Source organism: Galleria mellonella, unplaced genomic scaffold (genome assembly GCF_026898425.1).
Source record: "Galleria mellonella isolate WM207_F2 unplaced genomic scaffold, CSIRO_AGI_GalMel_v1 utg158, whole genome shotgun sequence".
NCBI classification, from domain to species: Eukaryota; Metazoa; Arthropoda; class Insecta; order Lepidoptera; family Pyralidae; genus Galleria; species Galleria mellonella.
The window spans coordinates 2,501,638-2,525,507 of NW_026442003.1; the positions used below are offsets into that span (position 1 = coordinate 2,501,638).

The 23,870-nt window shown below is 38.1% G+C and overlaps 2 protein-coding genes and 1 long non-coding RNA gene across 6 annotated transcripts; 2 read left to right on the forward strand and 1 right to left on the reverse strand.

The window, feature by feature from the left end:
• Positions 1 to 4: 4 nt before the first annotated feature.
• Positions 5 to 519, reverse strand: LOC113510331 (protein LLP homolog). The gene has a single exon (XM_026893782.3). The coding sequence runs from the start codon at positions 444 to 446 to the stop codon at positions 27 to 29; it is 420 nt and encodes a 139-aa protein (XP_026749583.1). The 5' UTR covers positions 447 to 519; the 3' UTR covers positions 5 to 26.
• Positions 520 to 1,040: 521 nt separating this feature from the next.
• On the forward strand, positions 1,041 to 15,230 carry LOC113510355 (ras guanine nucleotide exchange factor P). Of its 3 annotated transcripts, none has more exons than XM_052892380.1 (11): positions 1,041 to 1,379; positions 3,123 to 3,237; positions 3,877 to 4,044; positions 5,327 to 5,424; positions 7,073 to 7,109; positions 7,457 to 7,634; positions 8,468 to 8,590; positions 9,620 to 9,781; positions 10,514 to 10,675; positions 11,524 to 11,615; positions 12,479 to 15,230. In XM_052892380.1, the coding sequence occupies exons 1-11, from the start codon at positions 1,313 to 1,315 to the stop codon at positions 13,635 to 13,637; spliced, it is 2,361 nt and encodes a 786-aa protein (XP_052748340.1). In that variant the 5' UTR covers positions 1,041 to 1,312; the 3' UTR covers positions 13,638 to 15,230. The 3 variants fall into 3 exon arrangements, with proteins under 3 accessions (XP_052748340.1, XP_052748341.1, XP_052748342.1); XM_052892381.1 differs by having other exon boundaries at positions 3,126 to 3,237; XM_052892382.1 differs by lacking the exon at positions 1,041 to 1,379 and adding an exon at positions 1,561 to 2,666.
• A 1,793-nt stretch (positions 15,231 to 17,023) lies between these two features.
• On the forward strand, positions 17,024 to 21,807 carry LOC116413335 (uncharacterized). 2 transcript variants are annotated; one of them, XR_004224065.2, is made up of 4 exons: positions 17,025 to 17,886; positions 18,337 to 18,398; positions 19,905 to 20,045; positions 20,131 to 21,807. It is a non-coding gene; the product is annotated as an uncharacterized LOC116413335 (long non-coding RNA). The 2 variants fall into 2 exon arrangements; XR_004224064.2 differs by having other exon boundaries at positions 17,024 to 17,886; positions 19,905 to 21,807.
• The last annotated feature ends 2,063 nt before the right edge of the window (positions 21,808 to 23,870 follow it).

The window sequence follows — 23,870 nt, forward strand, 5'->3', positions numbered from 1 at the left end:
CGAGTTATTATTTTATATTTATTCTATCATCGCCTACGCTTTTTTGACTTCTTTTTCAAATTTTTCTTGTTCACTTTGTTAATTTTCGCAATTTTCCTCTTGTGCAACCAAACTGGGTACTGTCCATTTTGGTCCTTCAATGTCTTTGAACTGAATATTCTTTTCTTCCCATTTTCACCGTCGACTTCGATTTTCTCTTCATCTGAACTCATTTCCACATCTTCAGGGTCCTCTTCTATCACCTTTTTGTTTTTTTTCTTCTTGTTAATTTCACCAGCGTCCAAGAAAATCACTTGATCAGATTCCATAACCTCACTTTCTGTAACTTTTTCTTCTTCTTTTATCCCGAGCATCTTCTTTAATCTGGCCAATTCTTTTACTGCATATCTTTCCCGTTTCACGGCTCGGCATTTTCGCTTCCATCTGCTTCGTAATGACTTCGCCATTGCTTATTAAAATAAACAAATTAAAATATACGTGCCTGATATCGTAAACAGCACGTTTAAAAAGAAACGTCACTGTCAAAACCTTCGAATGTCACGTAATATAGTTTTTTTTTTTTTTTAGTACGTTTGTTCCGTTTGGAACAGGCTAAGGTCGGAGACCATGCTGCCTAGTCTTCAAAAAGATAATTTGTCTGGAATCGTAATATAGTATGTCAATGTCACACGAGGTCGAAAAAAATTTACTACGACGTTACCATTCATGGACACTGTACATAGTTAAGTAGTTGAATTTATTGTTTTGAGTTCTAGTCAAAATTTATATCGAATCGAATAATACTTCCTGCGCGCACTTAATTCAACAGATTTGCGGTTTGATTATGACTATGTCTAATATGTCTAAAAAATAATAACATGAGTATGAATTTAAATTATATCTCAATATTAACCTATTCTTTATTAATGACTGTTTGTACCAAAATAAAATCTATTTAATATAATATGATATTATCTACCGCGAGTGCACAATCATAAATGGCATGGCATTATGGATATAGTGCTTTAGCTTAAATAGATAAAATAACAAAAATTGTTTTTGTTTATTTTTCTGACAGATGAGTTGACAGTTCTTGCGCTTGTCCGTCTTATTTTGGAATCTGAGTTTTCTAATCCTTGCTCGTCCTTGCTGTTTGTTATTATTTACCAAATGAAATCACGGGAAATACTTTTTGGAACAATTCCAATGAGTATTTGTTTATATCAACCGGCGTATTAAACTTTTTCCGTGGCTTCTTTGTCTGAGGTTTATTTTTGGTTCTCACGCGGTGTCAGAGTGGAAATTTGGTGTATTTTAGTGATTATTTCTGAAAATGGGCTCATTGTCTGCCGATGCTGATGTTAACATTGATATGAACGACAGTGGTTACGTCCAAGATGGTAAGTTGTATTAGTTCTATAATTTGTTTTATATACGTAGAGGGTCATTTTATTCCGTTTATTAAATTTCTTTTTTTCATAGATTTATATTTTTTTAAAGTAATATCAAAAAAGATTGTTTTAAATTGAACGATATTTTTTAAATACTATGTTATATATACATATATATGTGTGTGTAATAGAAAATTTTATGAATTTACTTTGTTGTTTCGACTTACTCGGAAGTCTTCTTCAGGGAACGTACGACGCTTTAAAGATAAATTTAATTGCTTATCGTCACAGTGCTTTGTTTCGCACTGCAGGCTGCAGAGCCTGTGAAGACATTGGTGTGGGTGGAGGTGGGGGTGGAGATACTTGTGGCAAGAGACATCTTCTTCACAGTCTCCAGGCCTATGACAAAGTTAATCTTGTGAGGAGTGAACACTTCCTCTCTTGCTAAGACTATAACTGCACTGAATGCAGCCACTTATCTCAGACAGCACCATTGTCTCTTGCCACTTTTATTCTACTATCTCTGCAGAATCTCTGAAGATGTTGGTGTGAGTAGAAGTGAGAACAGTAAATGAACGACATAGTGCAACAGCCACCAGATACAAGTAGATTCGGGCTCTGAAGGAAAGATTACTGGATGTATATGAAGAAAGTGCTGAGTTGTAATTCTAGCAGCTAGTAAGCAAGATGGATCTCAGAACTAAAAATCATCACAACTTTTAAGAAGGATGTAAGAACTAGCTGGAAACTGTGGCATCATAGAAGAATTATTGAGAAAATTATGGGTTAATAGATTGCTGGCCAGCAGTAGATCAGTGCTAGTGGTGAATGGTGATACTAAGCTGGAAAATTTTGCAGAAATAGAGAATCTAGTAGCTGTATCTGAATAGAGCAAAGACGGCAGTAGATTAAGAAAAGCAATTCAGTCATCAATTGAAGTTACACAGTTGAGAAGTGAAATTAATAAATTAAAATCATGAGAGTGTACTTATGACAAAGCTCAGGGATTCGGATTAGGTAATTGGTATAGAAGAAGATTGAAAAGTAGACCTAGATCATAGTGCACGCTAGTCAGCCCAGATTGGTTATATACATATACAGTTACTGTTTTACTAATTAAGCAATTGAATGTATAGAACTGTGTAGTTGAAGAAGCAAACAAATCAAGGAAATTAGGTATTATCTTACTTAGGTTAGCAGCAGTGGGTGACTGTACAGCAAGGAATAACTGACTCCTGGAGAAAGACCTGTAAATTATCTAATTAGTGGGCACTGGGGATAATGTATGTTTTTCTGGTGAGTACTGTTAAAAGTGTTAAAAAGAGAGGTGAGTGTATGTACAAGCCATATGCCGATAATAATATGTTTAGATACAAGATGGTGAACTTAGAACTTAATTTAAGATTGCATAGAAGTTTTATATGGCCATTTTTAGGCATATTTCTCCAAGGTCGACATTATTTATTTAATTATTTAGTTATTATTATTCTTTATTGTATACAAAAGGTTATTAAAAATGTAAAATATAAAAATGTAAAAACAAACATAATAGTGCACAAAGGCGAGCTTATCTCCAATAGAGATTTCTGTGGAAAAAACAAAAAATCAGTGCATGATTAAAAGGTATAATCTGTGAATCCCAGTTGTACTGGCCATGTCTATAATTAAGAATTACCAGTTACCTTGTACTCCATTGTAAGTATCCTAAAAAAATTTTTAAAAGGGCTTTAAATTTCACCTGCTTGTTGACAGAAGCAACCCCACAGAAGAGCTCCAGCTGTCAAACAAGTCTCCTCGACCTCTCTGATGATGTACTACTCTACATCCTCTGGTACTGTTCACCCATGGACCTGAAGGCTCTTGGATTGTGAGTATTTTTTTTTATACAACTTAGAATAGCAAACAAGCTGACGATCCACCTGATGGAAAGTGGTAACTGTCGTCTATAGACATGAGCAGTACCGTGGACATAACAAAGTATACTGTTTCGCCCATGATACCTCCCATGCGTTGCCATTCCTGAGGACTCAGGTGTTATTCCTCTGTACCTTGTAAATTCATGCCATATCCCACTAGTGGGACAGAGGTACCCAAGCAATCGACTTTTTTACAAAGTCTCTCTCTGGTATTATATGTCCCTGGTTAGTGGATTAGAATTATTTAGCTAGGCTCCGAGCTGCAATCTAATAATTTTCCCAAACATGTCTCGTTTAGAGGTGAAAGAGGTGTTGCAAGGGCTGATATGGTGATGATGATGAAATGGGATTTATTTATTTATTTATAGCAAGGCAACAGATTACAAATTAATATATTAATAAAATAAATATTACATAAAACAGCATTAAATTTGCACCCCAATAACTGCTCTGCATAATAAAATCTTTACATAGTTTCTTCCATACACATCTCATACACATATACATTTACAAATTGATGTATAAGTACATATTTACATATAAACATAACATTTATAATATTGGTAAGGATTTCTTTTGTACGCCCACAGCACATGCAATCGTTTGGGGCTCTTAGTCCGGGACCGCACGCTGTGGACGCGCGTGGACGCGCGCGCGCAGCCCTGCGGCGCGGACAGACTGCGCTGGCTGCTCAGCTACGCACTCAACGCCTCCACCACTGAACTCCTGCTGTCGGGCTTTGCCAGAGAAACTAATAGGTAACAAATACATCTTCCGTACGACATGAGCAGTACCATGGACATAACAAAGTATACTGTTTCGCCCATGATACCTCCCATGCGTTGCCATTCCTGAGGACTTAAATGTTATTCCTCTGTACCCTATAAATTTACGCCATATCCCGCCCTTCAAACCGAAACACAGCCATGCAAACACAACTGCTTCACGGTAGAAACATGAATGGGATCTCTTAAAGCAGTGAAACAATCAAGCTTCCAAATCGTAAAAGATACGGCCGTTTATGTTCCGTTTATATCGCGTATTTTGGACATACGCAAAGGGAATCAAAACCTATAGGGTACTTACTGTTGACCAGGAGTCATGAAATGTGGCAAGAAGCAATGTCATGTAGCACAAGTACAGGGAAAACTCCGAAAACTAAATAAAATAAATTTGTAAATAAATATTTAAAATAAATAAAAAACTATCGTGATCAATATATAGAATGTGAGGATGTGTTCCCTGACGATGGTGATGGTATTGGTGGAAGAAAAGATCTTTAAAAAAAAAAAGAAAAGATTAAAGTTTTGTTTGTAATGGATAATTAAAAAAATTTAAGGGATCAAAATAAGGACCACTTTGGGAACTAGGGGTCTAGAGTTAATATTAATTTCATTTCATTTTATCAATTTTATTTAAATTTTGCACCGCATGTTATGGAGCGGGCGTTAATAGCTGCGACACAGTCTCTTTGTGACTAATGCAGTTATTATCGAACCTACAAAAAACTGTAAATTAAGCTAAGGATCCCAAATAAACATTTTTGTTTTTTATATTATTTCGTTTTCAGATAACAGAAATCCTGTTGTTAGTAACATGACATAAAATTGTATTCTTTTATGCAACTTAGAATGGTAAACAAGCTAACGGCCCACCTTATGGAATGAACATAACAGAGTATACTGTTTCGCCAATGATATCCCCACATGTGTTACCCCCCATGTGTTGCCATTCCTGAGGATTCAGGTGTTATTCCTCTGTACCCTGTAAACTCACGGCCATATACTGCCCGTCAAACCGAAACACAGCCATGCAAACACAACTGTTTCATGGTAGAAATACGAATAGGACAGAGATATTATTATGTTACGTCCATGGTACTGCTCATGTCTATAGGCGACGGTTACCACTTTCCATCAGGTGGGTCGTCAGCTTGATTGTCATTCTAAGTTGTATAAAAAAAAGATGCCCAAGCAAATGACTTTTGTACAAAGTCTCCCTCTGCTGTATTGTTATTGATGTTTTTTTTTCAATTAACAGTTCCCAAGGACTTACTGGCGCCACGCTGGGCTGGCAGGAGTGGCAGAGCACCAGATGTCCACAGCCAGATTACAGCCTGAGCCGCACCCAGTCAATGGGTATTGACTCTATTTATTTTAAAGTTTGTTCAAATGAAGGACCTTCAGTTCAAGGTGAAAAGCCATCATCATTTCAGCCTTTAACTGTCCACTGCTGGACGTAAGCCTTCCCCATAGAGGAGTTTTGCCACTAGTTAGCGTTTGGCAGGTAAATTAGCATTCGCATTTAAGCTTTTAGAGATGTTTCTTTTAATGGGTGAAAATGGCATGGGTAACCCCACCTGCGCTATCGGTATACACTGGCGGTGCACCAGTGAGAGGTGATAGGTGAGGATGAAAAGGCAGGTCGGTTAGCCCGTTATGACTAATTCAATTATAAATTTGTCATGATAGTTTTCAGAGAGGACCGCGTGGAGGTCGACCTGATAGCGTATATTGATAGCAATGGCGACTAATCTCCCCATTACTAACAATCCTTTCCCCCCAATTTAGAAATGTTTTAAGAGGGATGCTGCTTCCCATCCGTCGACCATGAAGTTCTTTTAGTAGCCTCTTACGACACTCACGGGAATGGAAGGGCTGGCCTATTCTATGCCGGGACCATACGGCTATACACAATTTTCACAATACGTAAATGGTTACTTAGCAAAAGCTTTTATTCTGTTGACGAATTTTTCAAAAAAAAAAAAAAATAGATAAATTTCTAATATAGTTGTCGATGCATAAATTAATCAGTACCTATTAAAATGGGACATTTGCATGCTATTCTGTAATGGCTAAATAGACTCGAAACTTTATGTAATGTAAGACCACCGATACCTACCCTATTTAATGTAAATAAATTTATTATTATTATTAATATATTTATGTATTTATTTTATAAATTTTTAGGTACAATTGTTAGGGGGCGTTCAAGTTTACGTAACGCATTTTAGGGTAGGGCAGGTTTTGTGTAACGTTACGATGCGTTACAGGGGCGAGAAAGGGAGTTCGAACCACGCCCTACGTAACATTGGTTTTTTATTCAAATAAAAAAAAAAAACTAGGGAAATAAAATCTCGCAATGTGGCAACCCTTTTTGTTATTTTTTATGGGGAATCCCTCTACTGTATTGTACGTATTTTTTCATGGGGGGTATCATGGGCGAAACAGTATACTCTGTTATGTCCATGGTACTGCTTATGTCTATAGGCGACGGTTACCACTTACCATCAGGTGGGACGTCAGCTTGTTTGCCATTCTAAGTTGTATAAAAAAAAAACGTAATTTTTATTGTGTTCATTGTCAGTATTCGTTAATTTTGTGATTTTAAGATGAAAATGGTCACTTGGGTGTTACGTAACGTTTAGGGAGGGAAGGAGGGAGGGGGGAGGGCGTGTTAAATGTTACTACGCGTGGCAAGAGGAGGAGGGAAGGTAAAAAATTGCATTGTCATCATCTTGGTCAACTCCTAACAAGGCCTAGTGGTGAGGGCGGGCGAGGTAGGGGCCTGAAGGCGAACCCCATTTTCCCGCATCTTCTGCGGAGGCCATTGCCTCCGAATCGCTGGGTTTTAAGCCGACATACATTGATTGTTTGTATGTCAGCGTGGCGTCTATAAGTTGTTTTACATAATACTTGAACGTCTCCTTGTCACTAGATGGCGTTGCATGGAAAACATAAACAAAAATATCTAGAAATGTCATTGTTTAATTTCTCTTGTTCACAGCATGCCAACGGAGATGCCACATGTCTTATATACCAAGGTAATTATTTATATTTGATATTATCAAGAGGAAATATTCGATTGTTTATACAACTTAGAATGGCAAACAAGCTGACGGCCCACCCGATGGTAAGTGGTAACCGTCGCCTATAGACATGAGCAGTACCGTGGACATAACAGAGTATACTGTTTCGTCCATGATACCCACCATGCGTTGCCATTCCTAAGGACTCGGGTGTTATTCCTCTGTACCCAGTAAATTCATGTCATATCCCACCCTTCAAACCGAAACACAGCCATGCAAACAACTGCTTCACGGTAGAAACACAAATGGGACAGAGGTCTGCCTTTCCAGATTGTATAAACATCTGTTTTTTTTTTTTACAGTTGGACACCATGGACAAAGGACGAGTCGATGCAGGACGAGTCGCCGCCGAACGCGGACGACTCGAACCAAGAAGTCAAGCCGGTCTTCACGATCACTTCCATAGAAATGGACCATTTGAAACAAACATGCAACCTCACCTCGCTCGCATTGGAATATTGTAACATCGATTGCAACAGAGTAAGTATCATTATCAATTGTATCAGCGTTTAATTTTCCACTGCTGAACATAAACCTCCCCTTGGGGGGTTCTGCCAGTAGTTGCCACGTTTGGTAAGCGGAATTGGCAACCACAGTCAGCCTGACTGATATATTAGAAATGTTTTAAGAGGGATTTCTAGGATGGGCATAGTCCACACGTATCCTCTCCAAATAGGCTTATGGATCTTATATTTGCATATGGGATCAGTTAAGCTGTTTCATGTCGACCCATCAGGATCTTTTGTGCTTCCCCCTGTCTTATACCATCATTTCATAGATCCTATATGTTACCTTAACGATATCCCGCGGTTTAAGATATCTGTAGTCCTCTGGCTCCGGATAAGCCGTTCCCAGTTGACTCATACGCATGCTCGCCAACGAATCGCAGTTGCACATCAAGTGTTCCATGGATTCCGATTTCTCCTCGCACAGTCCGTACAGTGTGTCCGAAGATAGACCCATCTTGTGTAGTATATGCCTTATTGGCATATGTCCAGTTAAGGCACCCATAACGAGTCTTGTCTGTTGTCTGCCACTACGCTTATGGACAATTACAGTGGAATTAGTAAAGTATGTTCATTTTTTGGTGTAACTTCCATATATTCCATATTCCATATATATTTGATAATAAAACAGTGCCCCGTGTGGGTACAAATTGAATATCAGCGCTGAACGCACACGAGTCCAGCAGAAGCTGAGTGTGTACGTATTGCTATTTATACGGGTACTTGACAATGTGTTTATTTAGTCATATATGTACATTGTAATTTTTGTATCGTATTTTTAAAAATGGCAATATATGTTATGTGCAGCTCGGCCTGAGCCATTTTCCGTCGACGCTCAAGAAGCTGTCGCTTCGTGGAACCAAATGTTTCAACCAACGCGTGGACAAGACATTCCTGTTTAGGATATCGGACTTCCTGCCGCACTTGGAGGTTAGTGGACTTAGTTTTAAATATTCTAAAACATTCATTCATTGGCCTTATATATTATGTACTTAATGTAAGGCGAGTACAGTATAGTATGAAACAGAAGTGGAGATGGGCAGGTCATATAGCGAGGTACAAAGATGAAAGGTAGACTCTCCAAACAACAAAATGGCGAGGTCCAGCAGGAAAAAGAAATGTTGGAAGGCAAAGAAAGAGATGGGCTGATGACATAATAAAGACAGCAGGAGAAAACTGGACAAATATTGCTACAGATAAGGAGAAGTGGAAAAAGATGGAGGAGGCTTTTACCCTTGGTGATCACTGAAGTGGATAAAAAGCTATAATAATGACATCATCACGCTCTACTGGGACCGATCCATCATCACGAACAGTTCGGACGGACAGTTCGGAACAGAACGGACAGTTCTTGCAAACAAACCTGATATCGTGGTGATGGATCGGGCACTCTCGAGGGTGTTTTTGGTGGATGTCACCATACCTCATGACGAGAACCGATTTGGGTAATTCTTTTTTTTTATCTCAAAGGATAATAAAGGTCCCATCGAAATTTTACCAAGATGACTACATTAGTTTAGTTTTTAAATCGAAATAACTGGGTTTGTCACAATTTAATTTGATTCGATACGACATCATAACCTTCAAGAAAAGAGTATATATTCCTTTTTAAAAGGCCGGCAGCACACCTGCAATGCCGCTGGTGTTGTGAGTGACCATGGGCGGCGGTAGTCACTTACCATCAGGTGAGCTGTATGCTCGCTTGCTGTTGTAAAAAAATTGTATTATTGTGGGACGCATATATATATATATATATATATATATATATTCTTTATTGCACTTGTAAGTTACATATAAAATAATGCATTTATAAATGTTGTGAGCAAGCGTGGAGTTACCTCTGACATGTGTGTGTGTGTGTGTGTGTGTGTGTGTGTGTGTGTGTGTGTGTGTGTGTGTGTGTGTGTGTGTGTGTGTGTGTGGTTGTGTCGTGTGTGTGTGTGTGTGTGTGTACGGCAGCACCTGGACGTGTCGGAGTGCCAGTGGATGGAGCCGGTGTCGCTGATGACGCTGAGCAAGATGGCGCGGCTCGAGAGCCTGCACATGCGCGACTGCCGCCGCCTCAGCGAGTTCGTCGCCTACGCCTCGCTGTCCATGCGCTACGGCTTCCGGAAACTGAAGGTAATATACTCTATGCTCATTTTTTTATATTTAAATTTTTTTAAATCTATAATCAAGAACTAGTTCGATTGTGTTTTAATAAAATTAAATAAATTTCAAATATTTATTATTCTTACTAGAGGGAGACTTTGTACAAAAGTCGATTGCTTGGCCACCTCTGTCCTATTCGTATTTCTACCGTGAAGCAGTTGTGTTTGCATGGCTGTGTTTCGGTTTGAAGGGTGCGATATGGCGTGAATTTACAGAGTACAGAGGAATAACACCTGAGTCCTCAGGTATGGCAACGCATGGAGGGTATCATGGGCGAAACAGTATACTCTGTTATGTCCACGGTACTGCTCATGTCTATAGGCGACGGTTATCACTTTCCATCAGGTGGGCTGTCAACTTTTATGCCATTACAATTTCTATGAAAAAAATGCAAAAGTTTTAAATAGCTCAGTTATTGAGAGGAATATGCTCGGAGACTCTTTGCGTAACAGCTTCTGAAAAGAGGATATCTGTAAAAAAAACAAACTGGCCGATATAGCCTGAAGGTTAAGCAAGCTGAAGTGGTAATGGGCTGGTCACATTATTGAAAGAATCGACAATCGATGGAGAAGAAAGAGTCTTGAGTGGCTAAATTTGAAAAGCCGTTTTTGTCAAAATGTAATCAGCCAGACGTCACTTTAGCTGAACTCAACTTTCTTTCCATATAATTTAAGAAAGCAAACAGTGCGTTGTTGTGCGCAGTCGCTGGACGTGCGCGGCTCGCCGCTCGGCAACTCGGAGGTGACGGCGCTCGGCTGGCTGCCCGCGCTGCAGCAGCTGCGCCTCGCCGCGCCCGCGGCCGCAGCAGCCTCGCCACCGGCCACCTCGTCGCCAGCGCCGCCGCTGCAGCCCTGGGAGAGACACGTGAGCGCACGCACGCACAGATGCACACATGCACGCACATTACACACGCACACACGCACGCACGCACGCACGCACGCACGCACGCACGCACGAAAATACCTACTAACATTAAATCACAGTATAAGTTCACCTTATAAGAAGGGGGGAAGGGTCTCACTCACCCATTGCCAGTAATTACCATCACATCAAGTCAACCTCCACGTGGTTCCGCCTGGAAACCGTCGTGGGTAATTCTAGTGGTCGTCACGACGGGCTAACTGACCTGCTTTCGTCCTCACCTATCACGCCTCACTGGTGCCCCACCGGTGTATACCGATAGCACAGGCGGGGTTACTATTCCATTATCACCCATTAAAAAAAAAACTTTATAAAAAGATATTGTATTTAATTTACTCATTAAATCTAATGTAAAATACTATTTTATCCTTATATCTCACTTATTTATTTATTTCCAAACCGATACGACATCGCAACCTTCAATAAGTGTATATTTTTTTGCTCGTTCGCCCCCTGTGCTATAAAAAAAAATATTCTTTCATTCTTTCTTTATACTTTATTGTACACAAAAGGCATTGTACACAAGGGCGAGCTTATCTCCAATAGAGATCTCTTCCAGCAAACCCAATATGAGAAAACTGACAGTTCATTAGTGGTTACAGTCGTACATGTGTACCGATCGACTTAAATGTCATAGTTAAAAATAAACAAATAAAATATCTTTACAATTGAAAAGACCGATAGGTATAAATATCTGTCTGCTTGAGCGAAACTGGGACGGATTGCTAGTATAATATAAGCTTTTTAATTGTTATTTATTTAATAACATTAGTTTCTATGTTTTCTTTAAGGTACCTGAGTATTTCAAGACTGGTATGAAACTGTCAGATTCGGAGACGGTGTCTGCACAAACGAATGTTAGCACTATGACAGAAAATAATATGTAAGTGAAATATAATAATGTAAGTAGCCTTTAACCGTCCACTGCTGGATATAAGCCTCCCCTTAGGATGGGTTTACCAGTAGTTGCCACGCTTGGCTGGCGGATTGCCAACCGTAGGCTTTAGAAGTGTTATAAGAGGGACGCTGTTGCCCATCCCTCGCCCTCCTTATGTTGGCGCTTACGACACCCACGGGAAAAGAAGGGATAGCTTATTCTATGCCGGGACCACACGGCTATGCATCATGTGTATCATGTTTACCAGAGGGAGACTTTGTACAAAAGTCGATTGCTTGGCTACCTCTGTCCCTTTCGTGTTTCAACCGTGAAGCAGTTGTGTTTGCATGGCTGTGTTTCGGTTTGAAGGGTGAGATATGGCGTGAATTGACTGGGTACAGAGGAATAACACCTGAGTCCTCAGGAATGGCAACGCATGGGGGGGTATCATGGGCGAAACAGTACACTCTGTTATGTCCATGGTACTGTTCATGTCTATAGGCCATTCTAAGTTGTATAAAAAAAAAAAAGAAAAAAACAAAAAAGTATAATAGTAAAAATTACACTTATTTCCATTTATTTTGTCAAAATTATATATATATATATATATATATATATATATATATATATATATATATATATATATATATATATATAAAATGACAATCTATTCCACATATTAAACAAAATGATATCTAGGATTTTCTGTATGTTTGATATCTCCTCACATTATAAGGTCCGATTACAAGAATCCGACTATTTCTTTGCCAACATTTAGCTATGAAGAAGCACTTATGGTTACATATATAAACTGCCTTGCACATTTATTATAATATAAAAAAAAAACATAAAAATATTTCAAATTTCAGAAATGAGGATTCTCAAAACAAATCTGATCATTCAGACGAAGAGCGAGACAGACAGAATAAAACAGAACGAGAAGCTTCCAAACGTAAGAACGAGAAAGGAGATACTCAAGACCGGCCTGAGTCGTCCAAACGCCAAAAACGAGATCCCAACACTAGTTCGTCGTCTAAATATACAAACTCGTCCGACTCTGATTCAGACAATGATGACAATGATCAAAGTAATTGTGTTCTTATAAAGAAATTCAAGCTAAATGGAGTCAATTTCAGCAAAGCCACCACGATTAAACACAATACAGATTCGGAAAACGGCGAACAGCCATCGACATCAAACTGCCAGAATGCATCTACCGATTCCAAGCCAAAGCTCGAAAGTTACGTACGTTTCCGTCAAAACGAAGCGCCTGTATTTATTAATTGTCAACTATTTAATAATGAAAATAGAAATGGAAATGCAAATTCTAACGTTAACAATGATATTAGCAATAATGGAAATAGTAATGCAAACAGCAATAGCAACAGTCATGGAAACAACTCCAATAATGAAATTAACAACGCTAGTAATGAAAATAGTGACAATAATAATGAAAATATAAACGGTGATAATGAAAATGCAAATAATGAATATAGAGATTTTGAAAATAGAATCAACGATGGCCCCCCGTATAGGATAGTGCAATACAATCCCCAAGATCCATTACACCGTATACCAAGAGCCCATATAGTCTATGTCAATGTTAGAGAGCAACGCCACAATGTATGCCGTTTGACGATACCAAACGAAGCGCCAAACGCCCACGAGCCTAGATATTGTGTGACCAGGTTACCTCCGACCAGGGAATCTGATCCGTCAACGTTAGTCACAGACATTGCGGTGCAGCATTTCGGGAGAGCTGAAGGGGAGGATGTAAGTTACTTCAGGATCGGACCGCCCGGTCCTGAACTAATGGGGAGGCCCAATGTGTCCAACCTTAGGGAACTAACAATAAACGGATACAGGAACATAACGGATCGGAGTTTGGTACATCTAGCGACGGCGGCGCCGCATTTGAGACGGATAGATTTCCGTGGTACAAGGGTAACGCAGAGAGGCGTGGACGATTTTAAGAGCCTGCGTCCAGATGTAGAAATCGTGTTTAGTGAATTTGTAGAGAAAGAATAGGGAGCTCACGCAGTATTTCGTGAAGGCAATATACTATGTAGCAACGTAAACAGCAAATAGTGATTTGGAAGTCTACAGTAAGCACGGCTAATATCGGTACTGCTCTGATATCTATATACTGGGTTTCTGTGAACATCGATGTCGGAAAGGTCAGCACCCATTACGATATCGCCCAAATCAGTCGGATATCTCTATTTATTTCCATCGGCTTTTTAATTTTAAATAATTGAATAACGGATATTTAATATATCCGTTATTCGGCTAATACATAGATATAGTACCTACAATATACACATATTGACTTTGATGGCGGGAAATAGTTTTTTTATTATTTTGCCATCTATCAATATGAACTATGTTTCAGTTTAGTGCTGTATCGTTTACGTTGTAACACAATAGCGTCTTTATCGATTTATATGCCAGTGAGCCTCCTTACGAATTAGTCGCAATACGGATTTAGCATAATGTGCGTATCAAGCGTATATAGCATGTATCAAGCTTAGATAAAATACATTTAGATAGAGTTGTCGAGTGTCAAGTGCACACAGAAAATGGTTTACGTGTTTTTTTTTTTTTTTTTAAATAACATTGCGCGCCATTTCTGTGTTGCCAGCAATGTTTCGCTTATTTATTGTTTTTAATGTTATTCTAATATATGTATATGCAATACAGGGTGATATCAAAATCGTAAGCATCCATTTTAAGGAGTGTTCTGTATAGGGGGAGGGGGGCTGTCTTTTTACCCACGGTTGCAAATAAGCTTAGCAAAGATGTGTCTAAGAGTAAATATGCCCCATTTTCGTAATGCCCAGTTCCCGACTCCCTGCTCCTGGAAAATAAACTTAAATACATGGTGTTCTACCGGCGAAACTCAACATTTTCACCAAAGGAACATGGGCGAGAATCAATTTTTTAATTGCCTCCCATATTGACGGCGCATCCAGCAGTCCAGTTAGTATTATTAAATTTTTTTTTATAGTTGAGCGATATTGAATTTTTTATCTACGTTTCTGTCTTAATATATACTAGCTGTATCCCACGGTCTCGCCCGTGCTTGTATCGTGATATTGTAATTGCCCATACCTTACTCAAGTAATGAGTTATTAAATAAACCCAACCGATTGTTCCACAGATTGAGTGTTTAAATATATATATATATATATATATATATATATATATAATAGTATGAGTAGATTCTTATTTGTACGTACTTCGACCTCACCCTGTATATATAAAGAATGATACAAATCCATTTATTCACATAAGAATAAAAATATAAAAGCCGGTCTGTTTTACGCAAAGCATTTGTAGGGCGACACTCCATCTAGATGCCACTAACCTAGTGCATAATTTATGCGAATTTATTTTAAATATGAAATATCAAACATCGGACTGGAAAGATCTCAGATTAATGCTAATGTTAAGGTAGAACTAAACGCAAAATGGCGGACATAGACCGCCATTTTGTTTCAATAAATAAGATTGTACTATTATTATAATTGCAATTATTTTGAATTTAGAATGTAATAATTATATTATAAATTAATTGGTTTAAAGATATATGATTATAATAAAATTTTGATATAGTAATTTTTTATTGTTTTTTATTTTTCATCAATCCAGTCAATGTAAGTTTTCGCCAAAGCCACAGATAATATAATACTATTATATAATACTAGCCATAGAACAGTATAAGTACTACAGTATGGAAGGGGGGGGGGGATTGTTACTAATCAGGTCGAATGAATCAGATGAACCACCTCCTTGTAATGGATTTATTGTTCAACTCGTCACGATGGGCTAACTGAACTAATGCATCCTCACCTATCATCTCTATATATGTTTTTGTTATGTATAAATGTATGTGTGTATATATGTATATGTATGTGTATATATATATATATATATATGTATGTATGTGTATATATATATATATATATATGTATGGGTGTATGTATGTATATATATGTATTTATGTACGTAAGTTTTTATTCATTTATGTATTAATGTTATATTATTATTTATGTACTTTTATTATTTACATATGTAGGTATATAGAGCTGTTTTAATTGTATTATATATTCAATATTTTCACTGGGTATTATTTAGTTTCTCTTTAATTGTACGGTCATTACCCTTGTACATTCTACAGTTTTCTTTCAGCTTCTCAAAGGTCGACTGTAAGAGATCCCTCTATGGGATAAGTCCGCCATTGTGTATTAAATCATTCACCAGTGTTTAAACCGAGTTATGTACAATAAAGATTTTACAATACAATACAATCTCTTACTGGTGCCCCGCCAGAAGTGTATACCGTTAGTTCGGGGTTACTATTCCATTTTCACCCATTAAAAAAAAACAGTATGGACCTTACATTATGAACGTAGTACGTTATACTAAGTCTATGATCCCAATAAACTTGTGGCGTCACTTTCAAGGTCATTTGAGGCCTTAGATTATAAAGTATTAGCGGCCCGCCCCGGCTTCGTACGGGTGGACTTTTTTTTTTATTTATACAACTTAGAATGGCAAACAAGCTGACGGCCCACCTGATGGAAAGTGGTAACCGTCGCCTATAGACGTGAGCAGTACCATAGACAACAGAGTATACTGTCTCGCGTTGCCATACCTGAGGACTCAGGTGTTATTCCTCTGTACCCAGTAAATGTTAGGAACCATAACATATATTTTATGTATGAATTGACAAAGGAAATTATTACATTTAAACTAATTAATATTTTGAAGGTATTCCAATTAAAATAACATATATGTCAATATTATACCCAGTTTACAGTCTCGTGGAAGCCAATCCCGTGCTAACACTGGTCAAAGTTAGCACACAATCAAAGGCAAAGAGTACTTTTAACAGCATTGACGTGTCCGTTGGGACACTAGATTTCGTAATTGTAAATATATGTGAATATCTTTTAAACTTTTAACTTCAATTGTTTAGAGATTGCCAATAAGTGTCACATGACATCTAATCGATTAAATCGATTCAACAAATTGACAAAGACAACAGGCTGTTACAATATTCAGCTATAATAGTTAAATATAAATTTACTAGTTTTATACAATCATACAATTAAGCATAGATAATACTTAAGTTATGAACTCATGACGATATACTCGCTACCTTATATAAATTAAAACAATTAAAAATAATTTTTCGAAGACCACAGATGCAAAAAATAAAATTATATTATCGTGAATCAATTGTAATAAAAGATTTTAATCTTATTCTTGTATTATATCCATTATACGTAGCTGAGCAAACACTTCGTCTATATTACAACATAGAGTAACATTATGAATACAAGGGATTTTGACATTATTACTCTATATCGTCATACCTACACTAAAGATAAGTAATTTTTTGTCTTTCTCGATATAGCATATCATTTTCGATTAAATTAAGGATGTCAAGTTAGTATTTTAATATAGTTATTTTTTTATTTCGAAAGAATAAATCAAAAATATATTTTTTGTTTTCATAAAGTTTTTTCAATACGATTTTTTTTCATAAGAGGTAAACTTCTGTATTTATTGTATTATTTGTGTATCAGTTTCATGGATAGGCCTTTACATAAATTTTTTGAGTGCTCCGGCGAAGGGCCTCGGCTCGACTATCAAATATGGTTAAAGTGGACATATGAAATGGAAGGCTGAGTACAAGCAACACACACGACTTTTAATCTAATAATCTCATATTTATTCAGAGATGTCTTAATACATAGAATGGTTATTCAATCTGCACTGTAGGTGTTCCGCCTTACCAGTGAGGGATGATATGTGAGGATGAAAGCAGATCAGTTAATGTATCGTGACGAATTCAACAAGAATTAATACTATATACGTTTCTGGGGAAATACGTGGAGGTATATTCCTTATAGGTAATGTAACATTTAGCAAATAAAAATATTAATAGGTATTTATTCTATATATTTAATAAAAATATTTATATATGTAAAGGTTATTTCAATAATAAATTAAAATTATTTTGGCACACAACACATTTATTTTGGCTTCACAGATTATGGAGATTGTTTTTCTTTTATGTCCGTCATCATCTTTTGTTATGCAGACATTGACTGTATTTTAAATAATTAGCATTATTTGTGTATTTGTTGATTGATTATAATACAATATATATTTATAAAATAAATTGCGACGTCTGTCCGCATAATTACTATTTGCACGTATTTCGAACAGTTATCGTGTGACGCGAGCTATCTACCGCACATATTGGGTAAGTGTTAAATATAATTTTAAATTAAATATTAGGCAATAAATCTTGCATTTTTCTTGTAGATACTGTGTTATTATGATTTGCTAAATGTCATAATGTAATGTGGGCTGAAACTACATCTGAATTGAATGCTTAAACGGCAAATCAGTGGCGTGCCGTCACCTACCCACCTATTGGATATTATATTTGCATAATAACATTTTTCATATGAACATGTGTTAATTTCACTCGTTATTGTAGTTACTTGTATCTCTTCATAATATCTTCGCTTGTAACTCTGTTCTGACTTCATCACCATCACCTCGCAGACATTAATCCCACCACGTGTACCAAACGCGACAGTAATGGTGCTGTTTTTTTTAATATTTCCACTTCCCATTAGGAGTACCTTCAAATTATCATGCAAGTTGGATGTTTTTATTTTAAATTATATTTTGACCTTTTTTCCAGAGGATAAAATATCCAAAATGGCGTTTGAGAAGGTGGGGAGGAGTCGCGCATAGTCAGGATTCGTAAGTTTACTCATCATCATCACCTTTATGCCCTTATCCTAATTATTCATTTTCATCATCAAGAGGTAGCTGTTGATGGTGACAGATACAATATATAGCCCTGATTGTTTTCAATGTATACACTCTAGCGTTTACCTGCACCATACAAATCGAGCATTAACACTTGCTTAATGTCAACCCCCCTCTAGAGTCCATTTGTTGGTGGTGTCTGCTACCTATAGCTATATACATATACATAGGTATGGTGGAAAGGGTCAAAGAAAAAGGAGGGTGATGCTGGGAGTGCATAAAGGAAGTCTGGTAAAAAAGGAATGAAGGATTTATGGGGAATTGAGAGAAGAGGATATTGCTACAGCTACATATTTGTGTGATTTCAATAAATATTAGATATTAATGCAAGCAAAGTAGTGGGTAAAAGCTAGTAATGTATAACTAATAATGTCAGAATGAATCAAACAGAAATATATGTCTGTAATTTGTCTGAAAACTGAAAAAAAAAATTAAATACATTGATTATAAAAATAGCATATTGGGGCATCAGTTCAATAGAAAAGAACTATTTTCTCCTACATTCTTCACAACTGGGACGCGCTTCCTGATGCCATTAAAAGACTACCGACTAAACCGTCTTTAAAAAAAACTTTCACACTCACTTTTTTAATTTATCCGAGCAGTAAGTGCTTTATATTATTCTCAATTTCGTGTATAATATAGTATATATCATATATGTGTAAGTATATTTGTTATTTATATATATTTATTCGTTTATATATGTAATTTTAGTATGTATGTATATCAATAATTAGTAGTACCGCGTTCGAGTATTCTGACACTTCCCTATGGTTGACTGGGAGAGAATGATTTTAGCATTAAGTCTGCCATGTACACATATATGTACTAATGAATAAATAAATAAACTATTTTCAAGGACTTCAGAAAGAAGGGAGTTCTCAAATTCTGTTGTATTTTTAAATGTTTGTTACCTCATAACTCGGTCAGTTTTAAACCAGTTTGGAACACCACATACTCATACCATTTTGGGCTTAGGCGCTTTTCTTTGATGGGTGATAATGGTATGGTAACCCCGCCTGCGCTGTCCCAGATACGCTGGCGGAGCACCATTGCAGGGTGATAGATGAAAATGAAAACAGGTTAGTTAGCCCATCATGATAAATTCATCCGGAATTAACCATGATAGTTTCCAGGGAGAACCGCGAGGAGGTCGACTTGGTTGGGTATATTGCTAGCAATGGGATTCTCAGTCTCTATTACTAACAATCTATTTCCCCCGGACTCAGGTGTTATTCCTCTGTACCCTGTAAATTCACTACCATATTCCCTTCAAACTGAAACACAGCCATGCAAACAACTGCTTCACGGTTGAAACACGAATAGGACAGAGGTGTCTAAACAAACGACTTTTATACAAAGTCTCTCTCTGGTAGACTGGTGATTTTTTTCTTGTAACAAAAACTTGCATAACAATTTCTCTATTTGTTGTTTCAGGTAAAAAAAAAACTGACAGAATTGAAATTGACAAGAATTGTGTAAGAAGTGGACTTAATGTGAAGAAACCAGACTCGGAGAACGTTGATGAAAAGAGAAATGATTTTAACAGAGAAACCAAAGCGAGAACAGGTACAAGAGGTAAGCAAGAAAAAGGACAAGAGCTAAGGTTTTATGGTTCATAAGAGATGAGACTTAATAATTTAATAATGCATCTATATTTCAGAGAAATTACAAATATATAAAAATACATATAACTCATGTAATGATGTCACCGTCCATGATTATGATATGAGTGAAATAGATGATCATTTCATGGAAAAGTACTCCTACAGAATGATCCATGGGCGAGTTTAACCTCCAAAATTTCTTACCAGAGACTTTGTTCAAGTCGACTGCATGGCTACCTCTGTCCCACCCGTGTTCCCGCCGTGAAGCAGCTGCGCTCGCATGGCTCGAAGGCTGGAATATGGCAGCGAGATCACAAGACACGGAGGCACAACACCATAGTCCTCGAGGGGGGAAGGGATTGCTAGTAATGCGGACTATCAGCCCTATTGCTAGCAATATACCCGAACAGGTCGACCTCCACGCGGTTCCCCCTGGAAACCATCGTGACTAATCATTGTTCAATTGGTCACGATGGGCCAACTGGCCTGTGCCCATGGCGTCCCGCCGGCGTACATCGCTAGCGGAGGCGAGGCTGCCATGGACACCACCACGCCATTGTTCGTGGTGGATTAAAATAAAACTCTTAATAGTTTAGTTAAGAACCTTTTTTTTTTTGTTTATTGCTGATTTGTAAATATCGCTCGTGGTGTTGGTGGTGGAGCGTCGCTGTGTTAAGTACTATTTTGTAGCATGCTGTCTCGAAATCGTACCTGCCGACCGGTTCCCTTACCACCTCACCAATGTGTTTTTCTAGTAAGATCGTTTTTTCTATATACAATATTCATTATATTTAGTTTGCCTCAAGCATACAGCATGTGTCCAATATAACATGTGTCTAGTTAGAGTAGTGTAAGCATTTCATTTAATATAGGTTTTTTTTTCTATTACTCGCCATTGGCGTAATGTAGCGTAAACATTATAACTAGACTCGAGTACGTTCCCCACTCGGCTGCGGTGTTCGGGGGCTGATTGGGTGGTCTCCAACGAAGCGGCCGGGTGGATGGTGTGTCGAGGGACGTCCGCCATTAAAAAGTTTTATTTCTCGTTTCATTAATTCTTTAGCGTAAGGTATTGAAAACATAACATATATATATACAACTAAATATGTGAGTAGTTTAAGCATTTCATTTAATTCATATTATAGTTTTTTTTTTTCTTTTATATATAATGTATTTAGCGTAAGGAAGTGTGACGCCTAATTCGTGCAGCTTCCGCCTTGTCCCCGGAGGCTGCTGCTAATTGTCTGGACAAACAGACGGTCACCGTTTAGTATGTAGTTTTCTTATTATAATTAGGTTATTAAACGCGAGCAGTGAAATGGTTAATACACTGTAATATTAGCTTTTATATACAACTTTCTAATTCTTGTCAGAATAAACATTTGATAGTCTAAGCATTTGTTAGTTTAAGCGTTTGTTAGTTTAAGCATTGGTTAGTTTAAGCATTGGTTAGTGTAAGCGTATGTTTCCAGACCGTCGTTATTCTGTAGAAGCTGAGAGAGTTTCTCGGCGCATGCTTCCAACGCAGGTGGCAACGATAGGCTACTATGAAATTGGGATCATCTTTGTGGCTTTGGCAGGTTCCAGCCAGCAAGGGTGTACAGGCACCTCCTGTGGCGGGCATACGCTGACAAACTTTCAGCTTACTGGATAACGGAAGTCTATTAATTTTAAGTAACTTTCATTAGTAATTCCTTTTCTTAATTTCTCTAAATAAATAGTTTTCATTTATATTCCTTTGTTTTATTTTACAACTAGTGTTTACCCACGACTTTGTTCGCTTGACCGCGATACTCTGTAGGCTTGGAGTTCTTAATGGGTGATAATGGAATGGTAGCTCCTCCTGCACTATCGGTATACGCTGTCAGGGCACCAGTGAGGGATGGTAGACGAGGATGCAAGTAGGTCAGTTAGCCCACTGTGATGGATTCAACAAGATTTAATCACATTGGTTTCCAGGGGAACTGCGCGGGGACAGACCTTACAAGATATACTACTAACAATGGGGATTATCCTCCCATTACTAATAATCCCTCTCCCCCCTGTAGTCTCGGAGTATGTCGCAAGTAGCTGGTGAAACGTGTAGTATGAAAAATGATACACCTTACTCAGCTACGTCCCTTTATATAGGTGGATAGGCCAATAGCATTAAAAGCTCTCGTGACGCCTGCTTACCGAAGTGTATTATGCGTATATAAGTGCTCTGCTAGCGAACTGAAACGTTGATCACAGAATACGAGGGTGGATTTATGAGTCGTACAAAAGTCGGTTGCTTGGGTACCTCTGTCCCATTCGTGTTTCTACCGTGAATCAGTTGTGTTTGCATGGCTGTGTTTCGATTTGAAGGGTGGGATATGGCGTGAATTTACTGGGTACAGAGGAATAACATCTAAATCCTTAGGAATGGTAACGCATGGGGGGTATCATGGGCGAAACAGTATACTCTGTTATGTGCATGGTACTGCTCATGTCTATAGGCGACGGTTACCACTTTCCATCAGGTGGGCCGTCAGCTTGTTTGCCATTCTAAGTTGTATAAAAAAAATCTTGATAAGGGGAAGCCGTTCTTTTTTACTTCTTGGTTTAACTGGTCCAAGAGTGTAGTGTAATACTCTCTGTTTACTGTATTCCCTTTTTCGGAGGGAATCAATTAAAATTGTACCTAGTGCATCTTAGGAAACTGTAGCCTTAACTTTGCCTGCTGACGCGCCTGGCACTGTCTTGACCTTCTGAGTACTGCCACCGGCTTACACCCACTGCTTAATTTTAAGAGGGACGCTGCTGCCCATCCCTCGACCTCCCTTAATCGGCTCTTACGACACCCACAGGATAAGAAGGGGTGGCTTATCCTATGTCGGGACCACACAGCCAACAACCATCCATATTTGCCATAAATCTCCGACTGTCACTTCGTCCACACACGTCTTTCATCTCTAAACGTGGTGTTCTTTGGCAAATCAATATGTCTCTGCTCGGAGCCTAGTGTTAACCGTTCGGCAACATGTTCTTTCGTAGTTTCGATGCTGAACGGTTAACACTAGGCTTCAAGCAGCGATATAATATACCTGAAGATATTTCGTTTTTTTAATAAATGGTAAATTTTAATGAATGTAATGATATATATAATAATAAATGAATTTAACTTTAGTCACGTAGGTTTCCAGGGAGAACCGCGTGGAGGCCGACCTGATAGAGTATATTGATAGCAATGAGGAGTAACCTCCCCATTACTAACAATCCCTTTATCCCATATTCCTTGTTTTTTTTTGGGGGGTGAAAAAGGAATGGTAATCCCGCCCGCGCTATCGGTATACACCGGCAGGGCACCAGTGAAGGATGACAAGTGAGGATAAAGTAGGTCAGTTGACCCACCATGAAATAATTCGACAAGAATTGACCATATGGTTTCCAGGGGGAACCGCGTGGAGGTCGACCTGACCCCATTACTAAATTCTTCGTTTAGAAATGAGGTACCTCCACCTGCGCTATCGATATACGCTGGCGAGGCACCAGTGAGGGGTGATAGGTGATGGAAGCCGGTCAGTTAGCCCATCGTGATGAATTTTACAAGAATTAACTACTATGGTTTCCGGGGGGAGCCGCGTGGAGGTGTATTGCTTGTTTTAATGGATGATAATGGAATGATGACTCCGCCTACGCTATTTGTATACTGACGGGGCACCAGTGAGGGGTGAAAGGTGAAGATGAAGGGCAAGTCAGTTAGCCCATCGTGACGAATTCAACGATAGTCACAATAGTTTCCAGGGAAAACCGCGTGGAACCGATGTTTATTAGT

Bases quoted from the DNA above. Each gene is read 5' to 3' on its own strand.
- LOC113510331 (XM_026893782.3), bottom strand. From the start codon at position 446: ATGGCGAAGTCATTACGAAGCAGATGGAAGCGAAAATGCCGAGCCGTG.
- LOC113510355 (XM_052892380.1), top strand. From the start codon at position 1,313: ATGGGCTCATTGTCTGCCGATGCTGATGTTAACATTGATATGAACGAC. The intron at 1,380-3,122 runs GTAAGTTGTATT...GCTTGTTGACAG, and splicing joins CAGTGGTTACGTCCAAGATG to AAGCAACCCCACAGAAGAGC. The intron at 4,045-5,326 runs GTAACAAATACA...TTCAATTAACAG, and splicing joins TTTGCCAGAGAAACTAATAG to TTCCCAAGGACTTACTGGCG.